Raw genomic sequence first — 24,600 nt, 5'->3', positions numbered from 1 at the left:
CTCTCCCTTTCTCTGTTACCTCCTCCAGCCCCCTACAACCCTCCCTACCTCTGTAACCTCCTCCAGCCCCTAAAGCCCTCCCTATCTCTGTAACCTCAAGCCCTACAACCCTCCCTATCTCTGTAACCGCCTCCAGCCCCTACAGCCCTCCCTATCTCTGTAACCTCCTCCAGCCCCTACAACCCTCCCTACCTCTGTAACCTCCTCCAGCCCCCTACAACCCTCCCCATCTCTGTAACCTCCTCCAGCCCCTACAACCCTCCCTATCTCTGTAACCTCCTCCAGCCCCTACAACCCTCCCTGTCTCTGTAAACTCCTCCAGCCCCTACAAACCTCCCTATCTCTGTAACCTCCTCCAGCCCCTACAACCCTCCATATCTCTGTAACCTCCTCCAGCCCCCAACAACCCTCCCTATCTCTGTAACCTCCTCCAGCCCCCTACAACCTTCCCTATCTCTGTAACCTCCTCCAGCCCCTTACAACCCTCCCTATCTCTGTAACCTCCTCCACCGCTACAACCCTCCCTATCTCTGTAACCTCCTCCAGCCCCCTACAACCCTCCGTATCTCTGTAACCTCCTCCAGCCCCCAACAACCCTCCCTATCTCTGTAACCTCCTCCAGCCCCCACAACCCTCCCTATCTCGGTAACCTCCTCCACCCCTACAACCCTCCCTATCTCTGTAACCTCCTCCAGCCCCCTACAACCCTCCGTATCTCTGTAACCTCCTACAGCCCCTACAACCCTCCCTATCTCTAACCTCCTCCAGCCTCTACAACCCTCCCTATCTCTGTAACCTCCTCCAGCCCCCGACAACCCTCCCTATCTCTGTAACCTCCTCCAGCCCCCTACAACACTCCCTATCTCTGTAACCTCCTCCAGCCCCTTACAACCCTCCCTATCTCTGTAACCTCCTCCAGCCCCTACAACTCTCCCTATCTCTGTAACCTCCTCCAGCCCCTACAACCCTCCCTATCTCTGTAACCTCCTCCAGCCCCCTACAAACCTCCCCATCTCTGTAACCTCCTCCAGCCCCAACAACCCTCCCTATCTCTGTAACCTCCTCCAGTCCCCCCCTATCTCTGTAACCTTCTCCAGCCCCTACAACCCTCCCTATCTCTGTAACCTCCTGCAGCCCCTACACCCCTCCCTATCTGTGTAACCTCCTCCAGCCCCCTACAACTCTCCCTATCTCTGTAACCTCCTCCAGCCCCCTACAACCCTCCCTACCTCTGTAACCTCCTCCAGCCCCTAAAGCCCTCCCTATCTCTGTAACCTCAAGCCCTACAACCCTCCCTATCTCTGTAACCGCCTCCAGCCCCTACAGCCCTCCCTATCTCTGTAACCTCCTCCAGCCACTACAAGCCTCCCTACCTCTGTAACCTCCTCCAGCCCCCTACAACCCTCCCCATCTCTGTAACCTCCTCCAGCCCCGACAACCCTCCCTATCTCTGTAACCTCCTCCAGTCCCTACAACCCTCCCTGTCTCTGTAAACTCCTCCAGCCCCTACAAACCTCCCTATCTCTGTAACCTCCTCCAGCCCCTACAACCCTCCCTATCTCTGTAACCTCCTCCAGCCCCTACAACCCTCCCTATCTCTGTAACCTCCTCCAGCCCCCTACAGCCCTCCCTATCTCTGTAACCTCCTCCAGCCCCCTACAACGCTCCTTATCTCTGTAACCTCCTCCACCCCTTCAACCCTCCCTATCTCTGTAACCTCCTCCAGCCCCCGACAACCCTCCCTATCTCTGTAACCTCCTCCAGCCCCCTACAATCCTCCCTATCTCTAACCTCCTCCAGCCTCTACAACCCTCCCTATCTCTGTAACTTCCTCCAGCCCGCTACAACCCTCCCTATCTCTGTAACCTCCTCCAGCCTCCTACAACCCTCCCTATCTCTGTAACCTCCTCCACCCCTACAACCCTCCCTATCTCTGTAACCTCCTCCAGCCCCCTACAACCCTCCGTATCTCTGTAACCTCCTACAGCCCCTACAACCCTCCCTATCTCTAACCCCCTCCAGCCTCTACAACCCTCCCTACCTCTGTAACCTCCTCCAGCCCCCTACAACCCTCCCTATCTCTGTAACTTCCTCCAGCCCCTACAACCCTCCCTATCTCTGTAACCTCCTCCAGCCCCCTACAACCCTCCCTATCTCTGTAACCTCCTCCAGCCCCCTACAACCCTCCCTATCAATGTAACCTCCTCCAGCCCTCCCTATCTCTGTGACCTCCTCCAGCCCTCCCTATCTCTGTAACCTCCTCCAGCCCCCTACAACTCTCCCTATCTCTGTAACCTCCTCCAGCCCCCTACAACCCTCCCTACCTCTGTAACCTCCTCCAGCCCCTAAAGCCCTCCCTATCTCTGTAACCTCAAGCCCTACAACCCTCCCTATCTCTGTAACCTCCTCCAGCCCCTACAGCCCTCCCTCTCTCTGTAACCTCCTCCAGCCCCTACAACCCTCCCTACATCTGTAACCTCCTGCAGCCCCCTACAACCCTCCCCATCTCTGTAACCTCCTCCAGACCCGACAACCCTCCCTATCTCTGTAACCTCCTCCAGCCCCTGCAACCCTCCCTATCTCGGTAAACTCCTCCAGCTCCTACAACCCTCCCTATCTCTGTAACCTCCTCCAGCCCCTACAACCCTCCATATCTCTGTAACCTCCTCCAGCCCCCTACAACCCTCCCGATCTCTGTAACCTCCTCCAGCCCCCTTCAACCTTCCCTATCTCTGTAACCTCCTCCAGCCCCTTACAACCCTCCCTATCTCTGTAACCTCCTCCAGCCCCTCCAACTCTCCCTATCTCTGTAACCTCCTCCAGCCCCTACAACTCTCCCTGTCTCTGTAACCTCCTCCAGCCCCTACAACCCTCCCTATTTCTGAAACCTCCTCCAGCCCCCTACAACCCTCCCCATCTCTGTAACCTCCTCCAGCCCCTACAACCCTCCCTATCTCTGTCACCTCCTCCAGCCCCCCCATCTCTGTAACCTCCTCCAGCCCCTACAACCCTCCCTATCTCTGTAACCTCCTGCAGCCACTACACCCCTCCCTATCTCTGTAACCTCCTCCAGCCCCCAGAACTCTCCCTATCTCTGTGACCTCCTCCAGTCCCCTACAACCCTCCCTACCTCTGTAACCTCCTCCAGCCCCTAAAGCCCTCCCTATCTCTGTAACCTCAAGCCCTACAACCCTCCCTATCTCTGTAACCTCCTCCAGCCCCTACAGCCCTCCCTACCTCTGTAACCTCCTCCAGCCCCTACAACCCTCCCTATCTCTGTAACCTCCTCCAGCCCCCTACAACCCTCCCTATCTCTGTAACGTCCTCCAGCCCCTACAACCCTCCCTATCTCTGAAACCTCCTCCAGCCCCTACAACCCTCCCTATGTCTGTAAACTGCTCCAGCCCCTACAACCCTCCCTATCTCTGTAACCTCCTCCAGCCCCTGCAACCCTCCCTGTCTCTGTAACCTCCCCCAGCCCCTACAACCCTCCCTATCTCTGTAACCCCCTCCAGCCTCCTACAACCCACCCTATCTCTGTAACCTCCTCCAGCCCCCTACACCCCTCCCTATCTCTGCAACCTCCTCCAGCCCCTACAACCCTCCCTATCTCTGTAACCTCCTCCAGCCCCTACAACCCTCCCTATCTCTGTAACCTCCTCCAGCCTCCTACAACCCTCCCTATCTCTGTAACCTACTCCAGCCCCCTACACCCCTCACTATCTCTGTAACGTCCTCCAGCCCCTACAACCCTCCATATCTCTGTAATCTCCTCCAGCCTCTACAACCCTCCCTATCTCTCTAACCTCCTCCAGCCCCCTACAACCCTCCCTATCTCTGTAACCTCCTCCACCCCTACAACCATCCCTATCTCTGTAACCTCCTCCAGCCCCCTACAACCCTCCGTATCTCTGTAACCTCCTACAGCCCCTACAACCCTCCCTATCTCTAACCTCCTCCAGCCTCTACAACCCTCCCAATCTCTGTAACCTCCTCCAGCCCCCTACAACCCTCCCTATCTCTGTAACCTCCTCCAGCCCCTACAACCCTCCCTATCTCTGTAACCTCCTCCAGCCCCCTACAAACCTCCCTATCTCTGTAACCTCCTCCAGCCCCTTACAACCCTCCCTATCTCTGTAACCTCCTCCAGTCCCCCCCTATCTCTGTAACCTTCTCCAGCCCCTACAACCCTCCCTATCTCTGTAACCTCCTGCAGCCCCTACACCCCTCCCTATCTGTGTAACCTCCTCCAGCCCCCTGCAACTCTCCCTATCTCTGTAACCTCCTCCAGCCCCCTACAACCCTCCCTACCTCTGTAACCTCCTCCAGCCCCTAAAGCCCTCCCTATCTCTGTAACCTCAAGCCCTACAACCCTCCCTATCTCTGTAACCGCCTCCAGCCCCTACAGCCCTCCCTATCTCTGCAACCTCCTCCAGCCCCTACAACCCTCCCTACCTCTGTAACCTCCTCCAGCCCCCTACAACCCTCCCCATCTCTGTAACCTCCTCCAGCCCCGACAACCCTCCCTATCTCTGTAACCTCCTCCAGCCCCTACAACCCTCCCTGTCTCTGTAAACTCCTCCAGCCCCTACAAACCTCCCTATCTCTGTAACCTCCTCCAGCCCCTACAACCCTCCATATCTCTGTAACCTCCTCCAGCCCCCAACAACCCTCCCTATCTCTGTAACCTCCTCCAGCCCCCTACAACCTTCCCTATCTCTGTAACCTCCTCCAGCCCCTTACAACCCTCCCTATCTCTGAAACCTCCTCCAGCCCCTCCAACTCTCCCTATCTCTGTAACCTCCTCCAGCCCCTACAACCCTCCCTGTCTCTGTAACCTCCTCCAGCCCCCTACAACCCTCCCCATCTCTGTAACCTCCTCCAGCCCCTACAACCCTCCCTATCTCTGTAACCTCCTCTAGCCCCCACCTATCTCTGTAACCTTCTCCAGCCCCTACAACCCTCCCTATCTCTGTAACCTCCTGCAGCCCCTACACCCCTCCCTATCTGTGTAACCTCCTCCAGCCCCCTGCAACTCTCCCTATCTCTGTAACCTCCTCCAGCCCCCTACAACCCTCCCTACCTCTGTAACCTCCTCCAGCCCCTAAAGCCCTCCCTATCTCTGTAACCTCAAGCCCTACAACCCTCCCTATCTCTGTAACCGCCTCCAGCCCCTACAGCCCTCCCTATCTCTGCAACCTCCTCCAGCCCCCTACACCCCTCACTATCTCTGTAACCTCCTCTAGCCCCCTACAACCCTCCCTATCTCTGTAACCTCCTCCCGCCCCCTACAACCCTCCCTATCTCTGTAACCTCCCCCAGCCTCTACGCCCCTCCCTATCTCTGTAACCTCCTCCAGCCCCCTTCAACCCTCCCTATCTCTGTAACCTCCTCCAGCCCCTACAACCCTCCCTATCTCTGTAACCTCCTCCAGCCCCTACACCCTCCCTATCTCTGTACCCTCCCCCAGCCCCCTACAGCCCTCCCCATCTCTGTAACCTCCTGCAGCCCCTACACCCCTCCCTATCTCTGTAACCTCCTCCAGCCCCCTACAACCCTCCCCATCTCTGTAACCTCCTCCAGCCCCCTACAACCCTCCCCATCTCTGTAACCTCCTCCAGCCCCTACAACCCTCCCTATCTCTGTAAGCTCCTCCAGCCCCTACAACCCTCCCTATGTCTGTAAACTCCTCCAGCCCCTACAACCCTCCCTATCTCTGTAACCTCCTCCAGTCCCCCCCTATCTCTGTAACCTTCTTCAGCCCCTACAAACCTCCCTATCTCTGTCACCTCCTGCAGCCCCTACACCCCTCCCTATCTGTGTAACCTCCTCCAGCCACCAACAACCCTCCCCATCTCTGTAACCTCCTGCAGCCCCTACACCCCTCCCTATCTGTGTAACCTCCTCCAGCCCCCTACAACTCTCCCGATCTCTGTAACCTCCTCCAGCCCCCTACAACCCTCCCTACCTCTGTAACCTCCTCCAGCCCCTAAAGCCCTCCCTATCTCTGTAACCTCAAGCCCTACAACCCTCCCTATCTCTGTAACCTCCTCCAGCCCCTACAGCCCTCCCTATCTCTGTAACCTCCTCCAGCCCCTACAACCCTCCCTATCTCTGTAACCTCCTCCAGCCTCCTTCAACCCTCCCCATCTCTGTAACCTCCTCCAGCCCCTACAATCCTCCCTATCTCTGTAACTTCCCCCAGCCCCCTACAACCCTCCCTATCACTGTAACCTCCTCCAGCCCCTACAACCCTCCCTATCTCTGTAACCTCCTCCAGCCCCCTGCAACCCTCCCTATCTCTGTAACCTCCTCCAGTCCCCTACAACCCTCCCTACCTCTGTAACCTCCTCCAGCCCCTACAACCCTCCCTATCTCTGTAACCTCCTCCAGCCTCCTACAACCCTCCCTATCTCTGTAACCTCCTCCAGCCCCCACAACCCTCCCTATCTCTGTAACCTCCTCCAGCCCCCTACAACCCTCCCTATCAATGTAACCTCCTCCAGCCCTCCCTATCTCTGTAACCTCCTCCAGCCCTCCCTATCTCTGTAACCTCCTCCAGCCCCCTACAACTCTCCCTATCTCTGTAACCTCCTCCAGCCCCCTACAACTCTCCCTACCTCTGTAACCTCCTCCAGCCCCTAAAGCCCTCCCTATCTCTGTAACCTCAAGCCCTACAAACCTCCCTATCTCTGTAACCTCCTCCAGCCCCTACAGCCCTCCCTCTCTCTGTAACCTCCTCCAGCCCCTACAACCCTCCCTACCTCTGTAACCTCCTGCAGCCCCCTACAACCCTCCCCATCTCTGTAACCTCCTCCAGACCCTACAACCCTCCCTATCTCTGTAACCTCCTCCAGCCCCTGCAACCCTCCCTATCTCGGTAAACTCCTCCAGCTCCTACAACCCTCCCTATCTCTGTAACCTCCTCCAGCCCCTACAACCCTCCATATCTCTGTAACCTCCTCCAGCCCCCTACAACCCTCCCGATCTCTGTAACCTCCTCCAGCCCCCTTCAACCTTCCCTATCTCTGTAACCTCCTCCAGCCCCTTACAACCCTCCCTATCTCTGCAACCTCCTCCAGCCCCTCCAACTCTCCCTATCTCTGTAACCTCCTCCAGCCCCTACAACTCTCCCTATCTCTGTAACCTCCTCCAGCCCCTACAACCCTCCCTATTTCTGAAACCTCCTCCAGCCCCCTACAACCCTCCCCATCTCTGTAACCTCCTCCAGCCCCTACAACCCTCCCTATCTCTGTAACCTCCTCCAGCCCCCCATCTCTGTAACCTCCTCCAGCCCCTACAACCCTCCCTATCTCTGTAACCTCCTGCAGCCACTACACCCCTCCCTATCTCTGTAACCTCCTCCAGCCCCCAGAACTCTCCCTATCTCTGTAACCTCCTCCAGCCCCTAAAGCCCTCCCTATCTCTGTAACCTCAAGCCCTACAACCCTCCCTATCTCTGTAACCTCCTCCAGCCCCTACAGCCCTCCCTACCTCTGTAACCTCCTCCAGCCCCGACAACCCTCCCTATCTCTGTAACCTCCTCCAGCCCCCTACAACCCTCCCCATCTCTGTAACGTCCTCCAGCCCCGACAACCCTCCCTATCTCTGTAACCTCCTCCAGCCCCTACAACCCTCCCTATGTCTGTAAACTCCTCCAGCCCCTACAACCCTCCCTATCTCTGTAACCTCCTCCAGCCCCTACAACCCTCCCTATCTCTGTAACCTCCCCCAGCCCCTACAACCCTCCCTATCTCTGTAACCTCCTCCAGCCTCCTACAACCCACCCTATCTCTGTAACCTCCTCCAGCCCCCTACACCCCTCCCTATCTCTGTAACCTCCTCCAGCCCCTACAACCCTCCCTATCTCTGTAACCTCCTCCAGCCCCTACAACCCTCCCTATCTCTGTAACCTCCTCCAGCCTCCTACAACCCTCCCTATCTCTGTAACCTCCTCCAGCCCCCTACACCCCTCACTATCTCTGTAACGTCCTCCAGCCCCGACAACCCTCCATATCTCTGTAATCTCCTCCAGCCTCTACAACCCTCCCTATCTCTGTAACCTCCTCCAGCCCCCTGCAACCCTCCCTATCTCTGTAACCTCCTCCAGCCCCTACAACCCTCCCTATCTCTGTAACCTCCTCCAGCCTCCTACAACCCTCCTATCTCTGTAACCTCCTCCAGCCCCCTACACCCCTCACTATCTCTGTAACGTCCTCCAGCCCCTACAACCCTCCATATCTCTGTAATCTCCTCCAGCCTCTACAATCCTCCCTATCTGTGTAACCTCCTCCAGCCCCCTACAACCCTCCCTATCTCTGTAACCTCCTCCAGCCCCCTACAACCCTCCCTATCTCTGTAACCTCCTCCAGCCCCCGACAACCCTCCCTATCTCTGTAACCTCCTCCAGCCCCCTACAACCCTCCCTATCTCTGTAACCTCCTCCAGCCCCTACAACCCTCCCTATCTCTGTAACCTCCTCCAGCCCCCTACACCCCTCCCTATCTCTGTAACCTCCCCCAGCCACTACGCCCCTCCCTATCTCTGTAACCTCCTCCAGCCCCCTACAACTCTCCCTATCTCTGTAACCTCCGCCAGCCTCTACGCCCCTCCCTATCTCTGTAACCTCCTCCAGCCCCCTACAACCCTCCCTATCTCTGTAACCTCCTCCAGTCCCCTACAACCCTCCCTATCTCTGCAACCTCCTCCAGCCCCAAGAACCCTCCCTATCTCTGTAACCTCCTCCCGCCCCCTACAACCCTCCCTATCTCTGTAACCTCCTCCAGCCTCCTACAACCCTCCATATCTCTGTAACCTCCTCCAGCCCCGACAACCCTCCCTATCTCTGTAAGCTTCTCCAGCCCCCTGCAACCCTCCCTATCTCTGTAACCTCCTCCAGCCCCTACAACCCTCCATATCTCTCTAACCTCCTCCAGCCTCCTACAACCCTCCCTATCTCTGTAACGTCCTCCAGCCCCCTACAGCCATCCCTTTCTCTGTAACCTCCTCCAGCCCCCTACAACCCTCCCTATCTCTGTAACCTCCTCCAGCCCCTACAACCCTCCCTATCTCTGTAACCTCCTCCAGCCCGCTACAACCCTCCCTACCTCTGTAACCTCCTCCAGCCCCCTACAGCTCTCCCTATCTCTGTAACCTCCTCCAGCCCCCTACACCCCTCACTATCTCTGTAACCTCCTCAAGCCCCTTACAACCCTCCCTATCTCTGTAACCTCCTCCAGCCCCCTACACCCCTCACTATCTCTGTAACCTCCTCCAGCCCCCTACACCCCTCACTATCTCTGTAACCTCCTCTAGCCCCCTACAACCCTCCCTATCTCTGTAACCTCCTCCCGCCCCCTACAACCCTCCCTATCTCTGTAACCTCCCCCAGCCTCTACGCCCCTCCCTATCTCTGTAACCTCCTCCAGCCCCCTTCAACCCTCCCTATCTCTGTAACCTCCTCCAGCCCCTACAACCCTCCCTATCTCTGTAACCTCCTCCAGCCCCTACACCCTCCCTATCTCTGTAACCTCCCCCAGCCCCCTACAGCCCTCCCCATCTCTGTAACCTCCTCCAGCCCCTACAACCCTCCCTATCTCTGTAACCTCCTCCAGCCTCTACAACCCTCCCAATCTCTGTAACCTCCTCCAGCCCCCTACAACCCTCCCTATCTCTGTAACCTCCTCCAGCCCCTACAACCCTCCCTATCTCTGTAACCTCCTCCAGCCCCCTACAAACCTCCCTATCTCTGTAACCTCCTCCAGCCCCTTACAACCCTCCCTATCTCTGTAACCTCCTCCAGTCCCCCCCTATCTCTGTAACCTTCTCCAGCCCCTACAACCCTCCCTATCTCTGTAACCTCCTGCAGCCCCTACACCCCTCCCTATCTGTGTAACCTCCTCCAGCCCCCTGCAACTCTCCCTATCTCTGTAACCTCCTCCAGCCCCCTACAACCCTCCCTACCTCTGTAACCTCCTCCAGCCCCTAAAGCCCTCCCTATCTCTGTAACCTCAAGCCCTACAACCCTCCCTATCTCTGTAACCGCCTCCAGCCCCTACAGCCCTCCCTATCTCTGCAACCTCCTCCAGCCCCCTACACCCCTCACTATCTCTGTAACCTCCTCTAGCCCCCTACAACCCTCCCTATCTCTGTAACCTCCTCCCGCCCCCTACAACCCTCCCTATCTCTGTAACCTCCCCCAGCCTCTACGCCCCTCCCTATCTCTGTAACCTCCTCCAGCCCCCTTCAACCCTCCCTATCTCTGTAACCTCCTCCAGCCCCTACAACCCTCCCTATCTCTGTAACCTCCTCCAGCCCCTACACCCTCCCTATCTCTGTACCCTCCCCCAGCCCCCTACAGCCCTCCCCATCTCTGTAACCTCCTCCAGCCCCTACAACCCTCCCTATCTCTGTAACCTTCTCCAGCCCCCTACAACCCTCCCTATCTCTATAACCTCCTCCAGCCCCTACAACCCTCCCTATCTCTGTAACCTCCTCCAGCCCCTACAACCCTCCCTATAACCTCCTCCAGCCCCCTACAACCCTCCCTATCTCTGTAACCTCTTCCAGCCCCCTACAACTCTCCCTATCTCTGTAATCTCCTCCAGCCCCTACAACCCTCCCTATCTCTGTAACCTTCTCCAGCCCCCTACAACCCTCCCTATCTCTGTAACCTCCTCCAGCCCCTACAACCCTCCCTATAACCTCCTCCAGCCCCCTACAACCCTCCCTATCTCTGTAACCTCCTCCAGCCCCTACAACACTCCCTATCTCTGTAACCTCCACCAGCCCCTACAACCCTCCCTATCTCTGTAACCTCCTCCAGCCCCCTACAACCCTCCCTATCTCTGTAACCTCCTCCAGCCCCTACAACCCTCCCTATCTCTGTAACCTCCTCCAGCCCCCTACAACCCTCCCTATCTCTGTAACCTCCTCCAGCCCCCTACAACCCTCCCTATCTCTGTAACCTCCTCCAGCCCCTACAACCCTCCCTATCTCTGTAACCTCCTCCAGCCCCCTACAACCCTCCCTATCTCTGTAACCTCCTCCAGCCACCGACAACCCTCCCTATCTCTGTAACCTCCTCCAGCCCCTACAACACTCCCTATCTCTGTAACCTCCACCAGCCCCTACAACCCTCCCTATCTCTGTAACCTCCTCCAGCCCCTACAACCCTCCCTATCTCTGTAACCTCCTCCAGCCCCCTACAACCCCCCCTATCTCTGTAACCTCCTCCAGCCCCCTACAACCCTCCGAGATCTTTACCCAAGCACTCCTGCCGAGTTCGGACAATTGTATTGGTCTTCTCGGGCACCAGACTGAGCATTGGCTCGCTGCAGACCTGACACTCATCCCTTGCGGTTTCTCTGTCGCGACTCCCAAATTTTTCTGCTGTCGAGAAAGGCGGGGTTGGGGAGGGGAGAAAGAGAAGGAAGTTATCAATTAGTCGAAAGGCAGCTGATGTCACAAATATTTATTTGCTTCCCCAACCCTCCTTCAGTTAACTGCACGATAAAGTGCCAACAAGGTGAACCTGGGAGATTGCCTTTGGGCCAGGAGGTTAATATATATTAATGATGATCTAGACGAGGGAACTAGATGTAATATCTCCAAGTTTGCAGACGACACAAAGCTGGGTGGGCGTGTGTGCTGTGAGGAGGATGCCGAGAAACTCCAGTATGATTTGGACAGGTTGGGCGATTGGGCAGAAGCATGGCAGATGCAGTATAATAATGTGGATAAATGCGAGGTTATCCACTTTGGTGTCAAAAACAAGAAGGCAGATTATTATCTGAACGGCAATAGATTGGGAGAAGGGGAAGTGCAACGAGACCCGGGTGTCGTTGTGCACCAGTCGCTGAAGGTAAGCATGCAGGTGCAGCAGGCGGTTAAGAAGGCAAATGGTATGTTGGCCTTCGTAGCGAGAGGATTCGAGTACAGGAACAAGGATGTCTTGCTGCAGTTGTACAGGGCCTTGGTGAGACCACACCTTGAGTATTGTGTGCAGTTTTGGTCGCCTTATCTGAGGAAGGATGTTCTTGCCATGGAGAGAGTGCAGCGAAGATTCACCAGGCTGATACCTGGGATGGCAGGAATGACGTATGAGGAGAGATTGGGTCGATTAGGCTTGTATTCGTTGGAGTTTAGAAGAATGAGAGGGGATCTCATTGAAACTTATAAAATTCTATCAGGACTAGACAGACTAGATGCAGGAAGGATGTTCCCGATGGCGGGGGAGTCCAGAACCAGGGGTCACAGTCTAAGGATAAGGGGTAAGCCATTTAGGACTGAGATGAGGAGGAATTTCTTCACCCAGAGAGTGGTGAACCTGTGGAATTCTCTTCTTCTTCTTAGGCAGTCCCTCGGAACTGAGGATGACTTGCTTCCACATTAAAAATGAGCTCGCAGGTGGCTGATTAGTCCAATGCGGGACTTACAGGTGGGGCAGACAGTGGTTGAAGGGGCGGGCGGGGCGCCCGGGCCGACGTACAGCATGTACAGCAGGCACCTCAAAGCACTGGAGAGGTACCGCCAACGCTGCCTCTGCAAGATCCTGCAAATCCATTGGCCAGGATAGGCGCACCAACGTCAGTGTTCTTGCTCAGGCCAACATCCCCCAGCATCGAAGCTTTGACCACGCTCGATCAGCTCCGATGGATGGGTCACATTGTCCGCATGCCCGATACGAGACTCCCAAAACAAGCGCTCTACTCGGAGCTCCGACACGGCAAGAGAGCCCCAGGTGGGCAGAGGAAATCCTTCAGGGACACCCTCAAAGCCGCCTTGAAAAAGTGCAACATCCCCACCGACACCTGGGAATCCCTGGCCCAAGACCGCACAAAGTGGAGGAGAAGCACCCGGGAAGGCGCCGAACACCTCGAGTCTCTTCGCCGGGAGCAAGCGGAAGCCAAGCGCAAGCAGCGCAAAGGGTGAATTCTCTACCACAGAAGGCAGTTGAGGCCAATTCATTAAATATATTCAAGAAGGAGTTAGATATATTTCTGAAGGCTAAAGGGATCAAGGGATATGGGGAGAAGGCAGGGACAGGGTACTGAGTTTGGATGATCAGCCACGATCTCATTAAATGGCGGAACAGGCTTGAGGGGCCGAATGGCCTACTCCTGCTCCTATCTTCTATGTTATAGGTTCAAGCTCCTCGACTTGGAGTCAGGAGCTTTGAGTGTCACGCCAGACACTTGAGCCCCCTAATCCAGGTTGACCCTCGCAGTGCCAGTACTGAGGGAGCGCTGCACTGTCGTTTCCCCCTACCATCCCCAGAGATGCGGGGAGGTAGAAACAGGGCAGGAAAACGCTTGAATGTTCCACAGCTCCATTACCTCACCCCCATCCATCACCCTCCCCCCACAAGATGGCAGCCCGAGCTAATGGACGCCCTCCTCCCCTCGCCCACATAGGAACAGGAGGAGGCCGTTCAGCCCCTCGAGCCTGTTCTGCCATTCAAACAGATCAGGGCTGACCTGCGACCTAACTCCATCTACCTGCCTTTGCCCCGTATCCCTTAATACCTTGAGTTAACAAAAATCTACCAATCTCAGATTTAAAATTAGCAATTGACCCCTTAGCATCAATTGCCGTTTGCGGAAGAGAGTTCCAAACTTCCACCGCCCTGGGACTAAAGGCTGACGAGGCCCCTGGACCAGATGGCCTGCATCCCAGGGTCTTAAAAGAAATGGCTGCAGAGATAGTGGATGCATTGGTTGTAATCTACCAAAATTCCCTGGACTTTGGACAGGTCCCAGCGGACTGGAAAACCGCAAATGTAACGCCCCTATTCAAGAAAGGAGGGAGACAGAAAGCAGGAAACTATAGGCCAGTTAGCCTAACATCTGTCATTGGGAAAATGCTGGAGTCCATCATTAAGGAAGTAATAGTGAGACATTTAGGAAATCATAATACAATTGAGCAGAATCAACATGGTTTTATGAAAGGGAAATCATGTTTGACAAATTTGCTGATGTCCTTTGAGGATGTAATGAGCAGGGTGGATAAAGGGGAACCAGTAGATGTAGTATATTTTGGATTTCCAGAAGGCATTCAATAAGGTGCCACATAAAAGGTTACTGCACAAGATAAGAGCTCATGGTGTTTGGGGTAATATATTAGCATGGATAGAGGATTGGCTAACTAACAGAAAACAGAGAATCGGGATAAATGGGTCATTTTCAGGTTGGCAAACTGTAACTAGCGGGGAGCCGCAGGGATCAGTGCTGGGGCCTCAGCTATTTACAATCTATATTAATGACTTGGATGAAGGGACCGAGTGTAATGTAGCCAAATTTGCTGACGATACAAAGATAGGTGGGAAAGCAAGTTGTGAGGAGGACACACAGAGTCTGCGAAGGGATATAGACAGGTTAAGTGAGTGGGCAAAAATTTGGCAGATGGAGTATAATGTGGGAAAATGTGAGGTTATCCACTTTGGTAGGAAAAATAAAAAAACAAAATATTATTTAAATGGAGACTACAGAATGCTGCGGTACAGAGGGGTCTGGGGGTCCTCATACATGAAACACAAAGTTAGCATGCTGGTACAGCAAGTAATTCGGAAGGCAAATGGAGTGTTGGCCTTTATTGCAAAGGGGGATGGAGTATAAAAGTAGGGAAGTCTTGCTACAACTGTACAGGGCGTTGGTGAGACCACACCTGGAGTACTGCGTACAGTTTTGGTCTCCTTATTTAAGGAGGGATATACTTGCATTGGAGGCAGTTCAGAGAAGGTTCACCAGGTTGATTCCGGAGATGAAGGGGCTGTCTTATGAAGAAAGGTTGAGCCTACACTCATTGGAGTTTAGAAGAATGAGAGGGGATCTTCTTGAAACATATAAGATTCTGAGGGGGCTTGGCAGGGTAGATGCAGAGAGGATGTTTCCCCTCGTGGGGGAATCTAGAACGAGGCGGCATAGTTTCAGGATAAGGGGCACCCATTTAAATCGGAGATGAGGAGGAATTCCTTCTCTCGGGGGGGCGGTGAATCTTTGGAATTCTCTTCCCCAGAGAGCTGTGGAGGCCGGGTCATTGAATATATTCAAGGTGGAGATAGACAGATTTTTGAACGGTAAGGGAGTCGAAGGTTATGGGGAGCAGGCAGGGAAATGGAGCTGAGCCCAAGATCAGATCAGCCATGATCTGACTGAATGGCGGAGCAGGCTTGAGGGGCCGAATGGCCTCCTCCTGCTCCTATTTCTGCTCCAGTTTCTTATGTTCTTTGTGTGTAGAAGTGTTTCCTAATTTCACTCCTGAAAGGTCTGGCTTTAATTTTCAGACTATGCCCCCTAGTCCTAGACTCCCCAGCCAGCGGAATCCTAGACTCCTCCTCCCCGGGCTCATGGGGCAGAAATAGTTTCTCTCTATCTACCCTCTCTGTTCCGCTTAATATCTTGAAAACTTTGATCAAATCGCCCCTTAATCTTCTAAATCCTACATTTGTGCCCCATCCCTTTCCTTCCCCCAACCCCACCTTCCCTCTTCCCCATCACCCCCCTCCCTCCACCCCCCTCTTCCCCCATCCCCTCCCCTTTCCCCCCTCCACATATCACCCCCCCATCAACCCTTCCACCTCCCCATTTCCCCATCCCCTTTCCCCCCACAACCCTCCCCTCCTCACCCTTCCACCCTCTCCTCCTCGCCCCACTCCCCCACCCTCCCCTCCGCCCTCCCCTCTCCTCCTCGCCCCCCACCGCCCTCCCCTCTCCTCCTCGCGCTCCACCCTCCGCTCCACATCACCCAATCCCCCTCCACATCCCCCAACCCCCGTCCTCCCCCCATATCCCCCAACCCCCCTCCCATATCCCCCAACCTCCCTCCCCCCATATCCCCCAACCCCCCTCCCATATCCCCAACCTCCCTCCCCCCATATCCCCCAACCCCCTCCTCCCCATATCCCCCAACCCCTCCTCCCCCCATATCCCTCCCCCCCATATCATCCAACCCCCCATATCCCCCAACCCCCCTCCCCCCAACACCACCCCCATATCCAACACCCCTCATATCCCCCAACCCCCCTCCCCCGCCATATCCCCCAACCCCCCTCCATATCCCACACCCCTCATATCCCCCAGCCCCCCTCCCCCCATATCCCCCAACCCCCCTATATCCCCCTCCATATCCCCCAACCCCCCTACATATCCCCCAACCCCCCTCCCCCTCCATATCCCCCAACCCCCCTACATATCCCCCAACCCCCCTACATATCCCCCAAACCCCCTACCCCCCATATCCCACAACCCCCCTCCCCCCATATCCCCCAACCCCCCCATATCCCCCAACCCCCCTCCCTCCCCCCATATCCCCCAACCCCCCTCCCTCCCCCCATATCCCCCAACCCCCCTCATATCCCCCAAATCCCCTCCCCCCCATATCCCCCAACCCCCCTCACCCCTATATCCCCCAACCCCCCCATATCCCCAACCCCCCTCCCCCCTCCCCCCATATCCCCCAACCCCCCCATATCCCCCAACCCCCCTCATATCCCCCAACCCCCCTCCCCCCCATATCCCCCAACCCCCCTCATATCCCCCAACCCCCCCCATATCCCCCAACCCCCCTCATATCCCCCAACCCCCTCCCATATCCCCTAATCCCCCTCCCCCCCATATCCCCCAACCTCCCCCCCATATCCCCCAAACCCCCCTCCCCCCATATCCCCTCCCCCCTCATATCCCCCAACCCCCTATATCCCCCAACACCCCTCCACCCCCATGTCCCCTCCCCCCCTCATATCCCCCAACCCCCCTATATCCCCCAACCCCCCTCTCCCCATATCACCCAACCCTCCCACATCCCCCAAACCCCCTCCCCCCCACATCTCCCAACCCACCTCCCCCCCACATCCCCCAACCCACCTCCCCCCGCCATATCCCCCAACACCCCCATATACCCCCTCCCCCAATCCCCCCTCCATATCCCCCCTCCCCCAATCCCCCCTCCATATCCCCCTCCCCCAATCCCCCCTCCATATCCCCCCTCCCCCAATCCCCCCTCCATATCCCCCCTCCCCCAATCCCCCCTCCATATCCCCCCTCCCCCAATCCCCCCTCCATATCCCCCCTCCCCCAATCCCCCCTCCCCCCTCCATATCGCCCCTCCCCCAATCCCTCCATATCGCCCCTCCCCCAATCCCCCCTCCATATCGCCCCTCCCCCAATCCCCCCTCCATATCGCCCCTCCCCCAATCCCCCCTCCATATCCCCCTCCCCCAATCCCCCCTCCATATCCCCCCTCCCCAATCCCACCTCCCCAATCCCCCCTCCATATCACCCCTCCCCCAATCCCCCCTCCATATCCCCCCTCCCCCAATCATATCCCCCCTCCCCCAATCCCCCCTCCATATCCCCCCTCCCCCAATCCCCCCTCCATATCCCCCCTCCCCCAATCCCCCCCCATATCCCCCTCTCCCAATCCCCCCTCCATATCCCCCCTCCCCCAATCCCCCCTCCATATCCCCCCTCCCCCAATCCCCCCTCCATATCCTCCCTCCCCCAATCCCCCCTCCCCCAATCCCCCCTCCATATCCCCCCTCCCCCAATCCCCCCTCCATATCCCCCCTCCCCCAATCCCCCCTCCATATCCCCCCTCCCCCAATCCCCCCTCCATATCCCCCCTCCCCCAATCCCCCCTCCATATCCCCCCTCCCCCAATCCCCCCTCCATATCCCCCTCCCCCAATCCCCCCTCCATATCCCCCTCCCCCAATCCCCCCTCCATATCCCCCTCCCCCAATCCCCCCTCCATATCCCCCTCCCCAATCCCCCCTCCATATCCCCCCTCCCCCAATCCCCCCTCCATATCCCCCACCCATATCCCCCCTCCATATCCCCCCTCCCCCAATCCCCCCTCCATATCCCCTCCCCAATCCCCCCTCCATATCCCCCCTCCCCCAATCCCCCCTCCATATCCCCCTCCCCCAATCCCCAATCCCCCCTCCATATCCCCCCTCCCCCAATCCCCCCTCCATATCCCCCCTCCCCCAATCCCCCCTCCATATCCCCCCTCCCCCAATCCCCCCTCCATATCCCCCCTCCCCCAATCCCCCCTCCATATCCCCCCTCCCCCAATCCCCCCTCCATATCCCCCCTCCCCCAATCCCCCCTCCATATCCCCCCTCCCCCAATCCCCCCTCCATATCCCCCTCCCCAATCCCCCCTCCATATCCCCCTCCCCCAATCCCCCCTCCATATCCCCCTACCCCCTCCATATCCCCCCTCCCCCAATCCCCCCTCCATATCCCCCTCCCCCCTCCATATCCCCCCTCCCCCAATCCCCCCTCCATATCCCCTCCCCCAATCCCCCCTCCATATCCCCTCCCCCAATCCCCCCTCCATATCCCCCCTCCCCCCTCCCCCCTCCATCCTCCCCCAATCCCCCCTCCATCCTCCCCCAATCCCCCCTCCATATCCCCCCTCCCCCAATCCCCCCTCCATATCCCCCAACCCATATCCCCCCTCCATATCCCCCTCCCCCAATCCCCCCTCCATATCCCCCTCCCCAATCCCCCCTGCATATCCCCCTGCCCCGATCCCCCCTCCATATCCCCCCTCCCCCAATCCCCCCTCCATATCCCCCTGCCCCGATCCCCCCTCCATATCCCCCCTCCCCCAATCCCCCCTCCATATCCCCCCTCCCCCAATCCCCCCTCCATATCCCCCCTCCCCCCTCCATATCCCCCCTCCCCCAATCCCCCCTCCATATCCCCCCTCCATATCCCCCTCCCCCAATCCTCCCTCCATATCCCCTCCCCCAATCCCCCCTCCATATCCCCCCTCCCCCAATCCCCCCTCCATATCCCCTCCCCCAATCCCCTCTCCATATCCCCCCTCCCCCAATCCCCCCTCCATATCCCCCCTCCCCCCTCCATATCCCCCCTCCCCCAATCCCCCCTCCATATCCCCCAACCCCCCCCATATCCCCCAACCCATATCCCCCTCCCCCCATATCCCCCAACCCATATCCCCCTCCCCCCCATATCCCCCAACCCATATCCCCCTCCCCATATCCCCCAACCCATATCCCCCTCCCCATATCCCCAACCCATATCCCCCAACCCATATCCCCCTCCCCATATCCCCCAACCCATATCCCCCAACCCATATCCCCCTCCCCATATCCCCCTCCCCATATCCCCAACCCATATCCCCCTCCCCATATCCCCCTCCCCATATCCCCCAACCCATATCCCCCAACCCATATCCCCCTCCCCATATCCCCCAACCCATATCCCCCTCCCCATATCCCCCAACCCATATCCCCCTCCCCATATCCCCAACCCATATCCCCCTCCCCATATCCCCAACGCATATCCCCAACCCATATCCCCCTCCCCATATCCCCCTCCATGTCCCCCTCCCCATATCCCCCTCCCCATATCCCCCTCCCCATATCCCCCAACCCATATCCCCCTCCCCATATCCCCAACCCATATCCCCAACCCATATCCCCCTCCCCATATCCCCCTCCATGTCCCCCTCCCCATATCCCCCTCCCCATATCCCCCTCCCCATATCCCCCTCCCCATATCCCCCAACCCATATCCCCAACCCATATCCCCCTCCCCATATCCCCCTACCCATATCCCCCAACCCATATCCCCCAACCCATATCCCCCAACCCACATCCCCCTCCCCATATCCCCCTCCCCATATCCCCCAACCCATATCCCCCAACCCACATCCCCCTCCCCATATCCCCCTCCCCATATCCCCCAACCCATATCCCCCAACCCATATCCCCCTCCATATCCCTCAACCCATATCCCCCAACCCATATCCCCCAACCCATATCCCCCAACCCATATCCCTCTCCATATCCCCCAACCCATATCCCCCAACCCATATCCCCCTCCATATCCCCCAACCCATATCCCCCAACCCATATCCCCCTCCATATCCCCCAACCCATATCCCCCTCCCCATATCCCCCAACCCATATCCCCCTCCATATCCCCCAAACCATATCCCCCAACCCATATCCCCAACCCATATCCCCCTCCATATCCCCCAACCCATATCCCCCAACCCATATCCCCCTCCATATCCCCCAACCCATATCCCCCTCCATATCCCCCAACCCATATCCCCCTCCATATCCAACCCATATCCCCCTCCATATCCCCCAACCCATATCCAACCCATATCCCCCTCCATATCCCCCAACCCATATCCCCCTCCATATCCAACCCATATCCCCCTCCATATCCCCCAACCCATATCCCCCTCCATATCCCCCAACCCATATCCCCCTCCATATCCCCCAACCCATATCCCCCTCCATATCCCCCAACCCATATCCCCCTCCATATCCCCCAACCCATATCCCCCTCCATATCCCCAACCCGTATCCCCCAACCCATATCCCCCTCCATATCCCCCAACCCATATCCCCCTCCATATCCCCCAACCCATATCCCCCTCCATATCCCCCAACCCATATCCCCCTCCATATCCTCCAACCCATATCCCCCTCCATATCCCCCAACCCATATCCCCCTCCATATCCCCAACCCATATCCCCCTCCATATCCCCCAACCCATATCCCCAACCCATATCCCCCTACCCATATCCCCAACCCATAACCCCCTCCATATCCCCCAACCCATAACCCCCTCCATATCCCCCAACCCATAACCCCCTCCATATCCCCCAACCCATAACCCCCTCCATATCCCCCAACCCATAACCCCCTCCATATCCCCCAACCCATAACCCCCTCCATATCCCCAACCCATATCCCCCAACCCATATCCCCAACCCATAACCCCCTCCATATCCCCCAACCCATAACCCTCTCCATATCCCCCAACCCATATCCCCCAACCCATAACCCCCTCCATATCCCCCAACCCATAACCCCCTCCATATCCCCCAACCCATAACCCCCTCCATATCCCCCAACCCATAACCCCCTCCATATCCCCCAACCCATATCCCCCTCCATATCCCCCAACCCATATCCCCCTCCATATCCCCGAACCCATATCCCCCTCCATATCCCCCAACCCATATCCCCCTCCATATCCCCGAACCCATATCCCCCTCCATATCCCCCAACCCATATCCCCCTCCCCATATCCCCCTCCATATCCCCCAACCCATATCCCCCTCCATATCCCCCAACCCATATCCCCCTCCATATCCAACCCATATCCCCCTCCATATCCCCCTCCATATCCAACCCATATCCCCCTCCATATCCCCCAACCCATATCCCCCTCCATATCCAACCCATATCCCCCTCCATATCCCCCAACCCATATCCCCCTCCATATCCCCCAACCCATATCCCCCTCCATATCCAACCCATATCCCCCTCCATATCCCCCAACCCATATCCCCCAACCCATATCCCCCTCCCCATATCCCCCTAACCCATATCCCCCTAACCCATATCCCCCTCCCCATATCCCCCAACCCATATCCCCCTCCCCATATCCCCCTCCCCATATCCCCCAACCCATATCGCCCTCCATATCCCCCAACCCCCCATATCCCCCTCCCCATATCCCCCAACCCATATCGCCCTCCATATCCCCCAACCCCCCATATCCCCCAACCCCCCCATATCCCCCAAACCCCCCATATCCAACCCCTCCCCCCATATCCCCCAACCCCCCCCATATCCAACCCCTCCCCCCATATCCCCCAAACCCCCTCCCATATCCAACCCCTCCCCCCATATCCCCCAAACCCCCTCCCATATCCCCCAACCCCCCCCATATCCAACCCCTCCCCCCATATCCCCCAAACCCCCACATATCCCCCAACCCCCCCATATCCAACCCCCCTCCCCCCACATATCCCCCAACCCCCCCATATCCAACCCCCCTCCCCCCATATCCCCCAGACCCCCTCCCCCCATATCCCCCAACCCCCCCCCATATCCAACCCCCCTCCCCCCATATCCCCCAGACCCCCTCCCCCCATATCCCCCAACCCCCCCCATATCCAACCCCCCTCCCCCCATATCCCCCAAACCCCCATATCCCCCAACCCCCCTCCCCCATATCCCCCAACCCCCCTCCCCCATATCCCCCAACATCCCCCAACCCCCATATCCCCCTCCCCCATATCCCCCAACCCCCCTCATATCCTCCAACCCCCCTCCCCCCCATATCCCCCAAATCCCCCCCTTATCCCCCAACCCCCCAACACCCCCTCCCATATCCCCCAACCCTCCCATATCCCCCAACCCCCCCTCCCATATCCCCCCTCCCATATCCCCCAACCCCCCCTCCCATATCCCCCTCATACCCCCCCATATCCCCCAACCCCCCTTCTCCCAATCACCCCACGACATTCCCCAATCCCCCCTATATCCCCTCCTTTCTCCCCCATTTCTCCTCCTTTCTCCCCCCCTCTCTCGCCTGTGTCCGGCTCACTCCTCCTGCCTCTGAAGGGGTTCTGGTAGCCCAGCTGGGTCAGGCCGAGAGCCATCTCCTGCTGCCCACACACAGTGTATCCCCCACCCAGGAGGCAATCAACAATCACCCACCGAACACCATAGCAACCGCGCCCTCTGCCCTCCACGGCTGAGTGACGGGCCGGTCCACCAATGAGCGGCCGGACGGTGGGGGGGTGTCGTCAAAGTGACCAATGGTAAAGCGGGCTGTTCCTTGACTGACAGCAAGATCCACCAATAAAGCTACAGCATTCGGAGCACGGCAGCCAATCACAGCCGGAGCGGAGGGCGGAACCTATAGGTTTAATTTGACAGACAGCGGCGTCAACCAATAGGGGGTGAGGAGGCGGCAGGCTCATATTCAAATCGGGTAATAACAACAGAAAATGCTGGAAAAACTCAGCAAGTCAGGCAACATCCGTGGAGAGAAATTTGAGTTGACGTTTCGGGTTTGACCCTTCTTCAAAAGAAGAAGGGTCAAACCCGAAACGTCAACTCAAATTTCTCTCCACGGATGTTGCCTGACTTGCTGAGTTTTTCCAGCATTTTCTGTTGTTATTTCGGATTTCCAACATCTGCAGTATTTTGCTATCGTTCAAATCGGGTAAGGCGGGTTGTTCCTTAACTGACAGCAGTGTCCACCAATAGGCGTCAGCGCTCCATGCACGGCAGCCAATCACAGCCGGAGCGGAGGGCGGGTCGTTTTGATGTAATTTGACAGACAGCGCAATGAACCAATAGGGCGTTGAGGAGGGGAGCCGGAAGACCCGTGTCCAAATGTGGTACGGCGGAGGGCGGCGCCGGCTGCTTGACTGACAGCAGCACCGACCAATAGGCGTCAACGGCGGGGAGGGAAGGGCGCGCGACAGCCAATCAGCGCCGAGGCGGAGACGGTGGAATTGGGCTTTGACGGACAGCGGCGGCGACCAATCGGCTGCGAGCGGCCGCCGCCACCCTGAGTTTGCGGCCCAGGAGGCGAAGGCTGGAGTTTGAGGCCGGAGAGAAAAGAAAAGGTGAGTTTTTAAACCTTAGAAACGGTAATGGAGGGCGGAGGCTCGTCAATGAAGGGTTTACGGCACCTTTTAAACTGCAGCTGACTGGAATGTCCAGCAGGAATGTGCTGGAAGGCTCTGGAATGTGCTGGAAGGTTCTGGATTTTCCATCCCTCCCACTGGCCCCTCCCCCAATTGGCACACTGGCCCCTCCCCCCCACTGTCACCTCCCCCACTGTCACACTGGCCCCTCCCCCCACACTGTCACACTGGCCCCTCCCCCCACACTGTCACACTGGCCCCTCCCCCAATTGGCACACTGGCCCCTCCCCCCACTGTCACACTGGCCCCTCCCCCCCACTGTCACACTGGCCCCTCCCCCCACACTGTCACACTGGCCCCTCCCCCCACACTGTCACACTGGCCCCTCCCCCCAAACTGTCACACTGGCCCCTCCCCCCACACTGTCACACTGGCCCCTCCCCCCACACTGTCACACTGGCCCCTCCCCCCACACTGTCACACTGGCCCCTCCCCCCAAACTGTCACACTGGCCCCTCCCCCCACACTGTCACACTGGCCCCTCCCCCCACACTGTCACACTGGCCCCTCCCCCCACTGTCACACTGGCCCCTCCCCCCACTGTCACACTGGCCCCTCCCCCCACTGGCCACACCCCCAAACTGTCACACTGGCCCCTCCCCCAAACTGTCACACTGGCCCCTCCCCCCACTGTCACTCTGGCCCCTCCCCCCACTGTCACTCTGGCCCCTCCCCCCCACTGTCACACTGGCCCCTCCCCCACACTGTCACACTGGCCCCTCCCCCCACTGTCACACTGGCCCCTCCCCCACACTGTCACACTGGCCCCTCCCCCCACACTCACACTGGCCCCCCCACACTGTCACACTGGCCCCGCCCCCCACACTGGCCCCTCCCCCCCACACTGTCACACTAGCCCCTCCCCCACACTGTCACACTGGCCCCTCCCCCACACTGTCACACTGGCCCCTCCCCCCCACACTGTCACACTAGCCCCTCCCCCACACTGTCACACTGGCCCCTCCCCCACACTGTCACACTGGCCCCTCCCCCCACACTGTCACACTGGCCCCTCCCCCCCACACTGTCAACTGGCCCCTCTCCCCCACTGTCACACTGGTCCCTCCCCCCACACTGGCCCCTCCCCCACTGTCAC

At 58.0% G+C, this 24,600-nt stretch overlaps 2 protein-coding genes across 2 annotated transcripts in view; one reads left to right on the top strand and one right to left on the bottom strand.

Annotated features, from left to right (window-relative positions):
• The window catches only part of spmip11 (sperm microtubule inner protein 11), a 66,267-nt gene extending 43,657 nt beyond the window's left edge, over nucleotides 1–22,610 (bottom strand). The window contains exons 1-2 of the mRNA XM_085972561.1: nucleotides 22,504–22,610; nucleotides 11,266–11,388 (exon numbers count right to left, since the gene is read on the bottom strand). Of these exons, the coding sequence (XP_085828687.1) occupies nucleotides 11,266–11,388; nucleotides 22,504–22,513 (133 nt within the window). The 5' untranslated portion in view covers nucleotides 22,514–22,610. The remainder of the gene's footprint in view (nucleotides 1–11,265; nucleotides 11,389–22,503) is intronic.
• A 698-nt stretch (nucleotides 22,611–23,308) lies between these two features.
• cldn12 (claudin 12) overlaps nucleotides 23,309–24,600 on the top strand; it is a 12,621-nt gene continuing 11,329 nt past the window's right edge. The window contains exon 1 of the mRNA XM_085973025.1: nucleotides 23,309–23,423. The gene's annotated coding sequence lies outside the window, so the exon portion shown is untranslated. The remainder of the gene's footprint in view (nucleotides 23,424–24,600) is intronic.

Source organism: Somniosus microcephalus, chromosome 33 (genome assembly GCF_052327205.1).
Source record: "Somniosus microcephalus isolate GS21.2 chromosome 33, FLI_Smic_1.0, whole genome shotgun sequence".
Lineage (NCBI taxonomy): Eukaryota > Metazoa > Chordata > Chondrichthyes > Squaliformes > Somniosidae > Somniosus > Somniosus microcephalus.
Note: the sequence above shows the minus strand (reverse complement) of the source record. Positions and strands in the feature narration are given on the sequence as shown.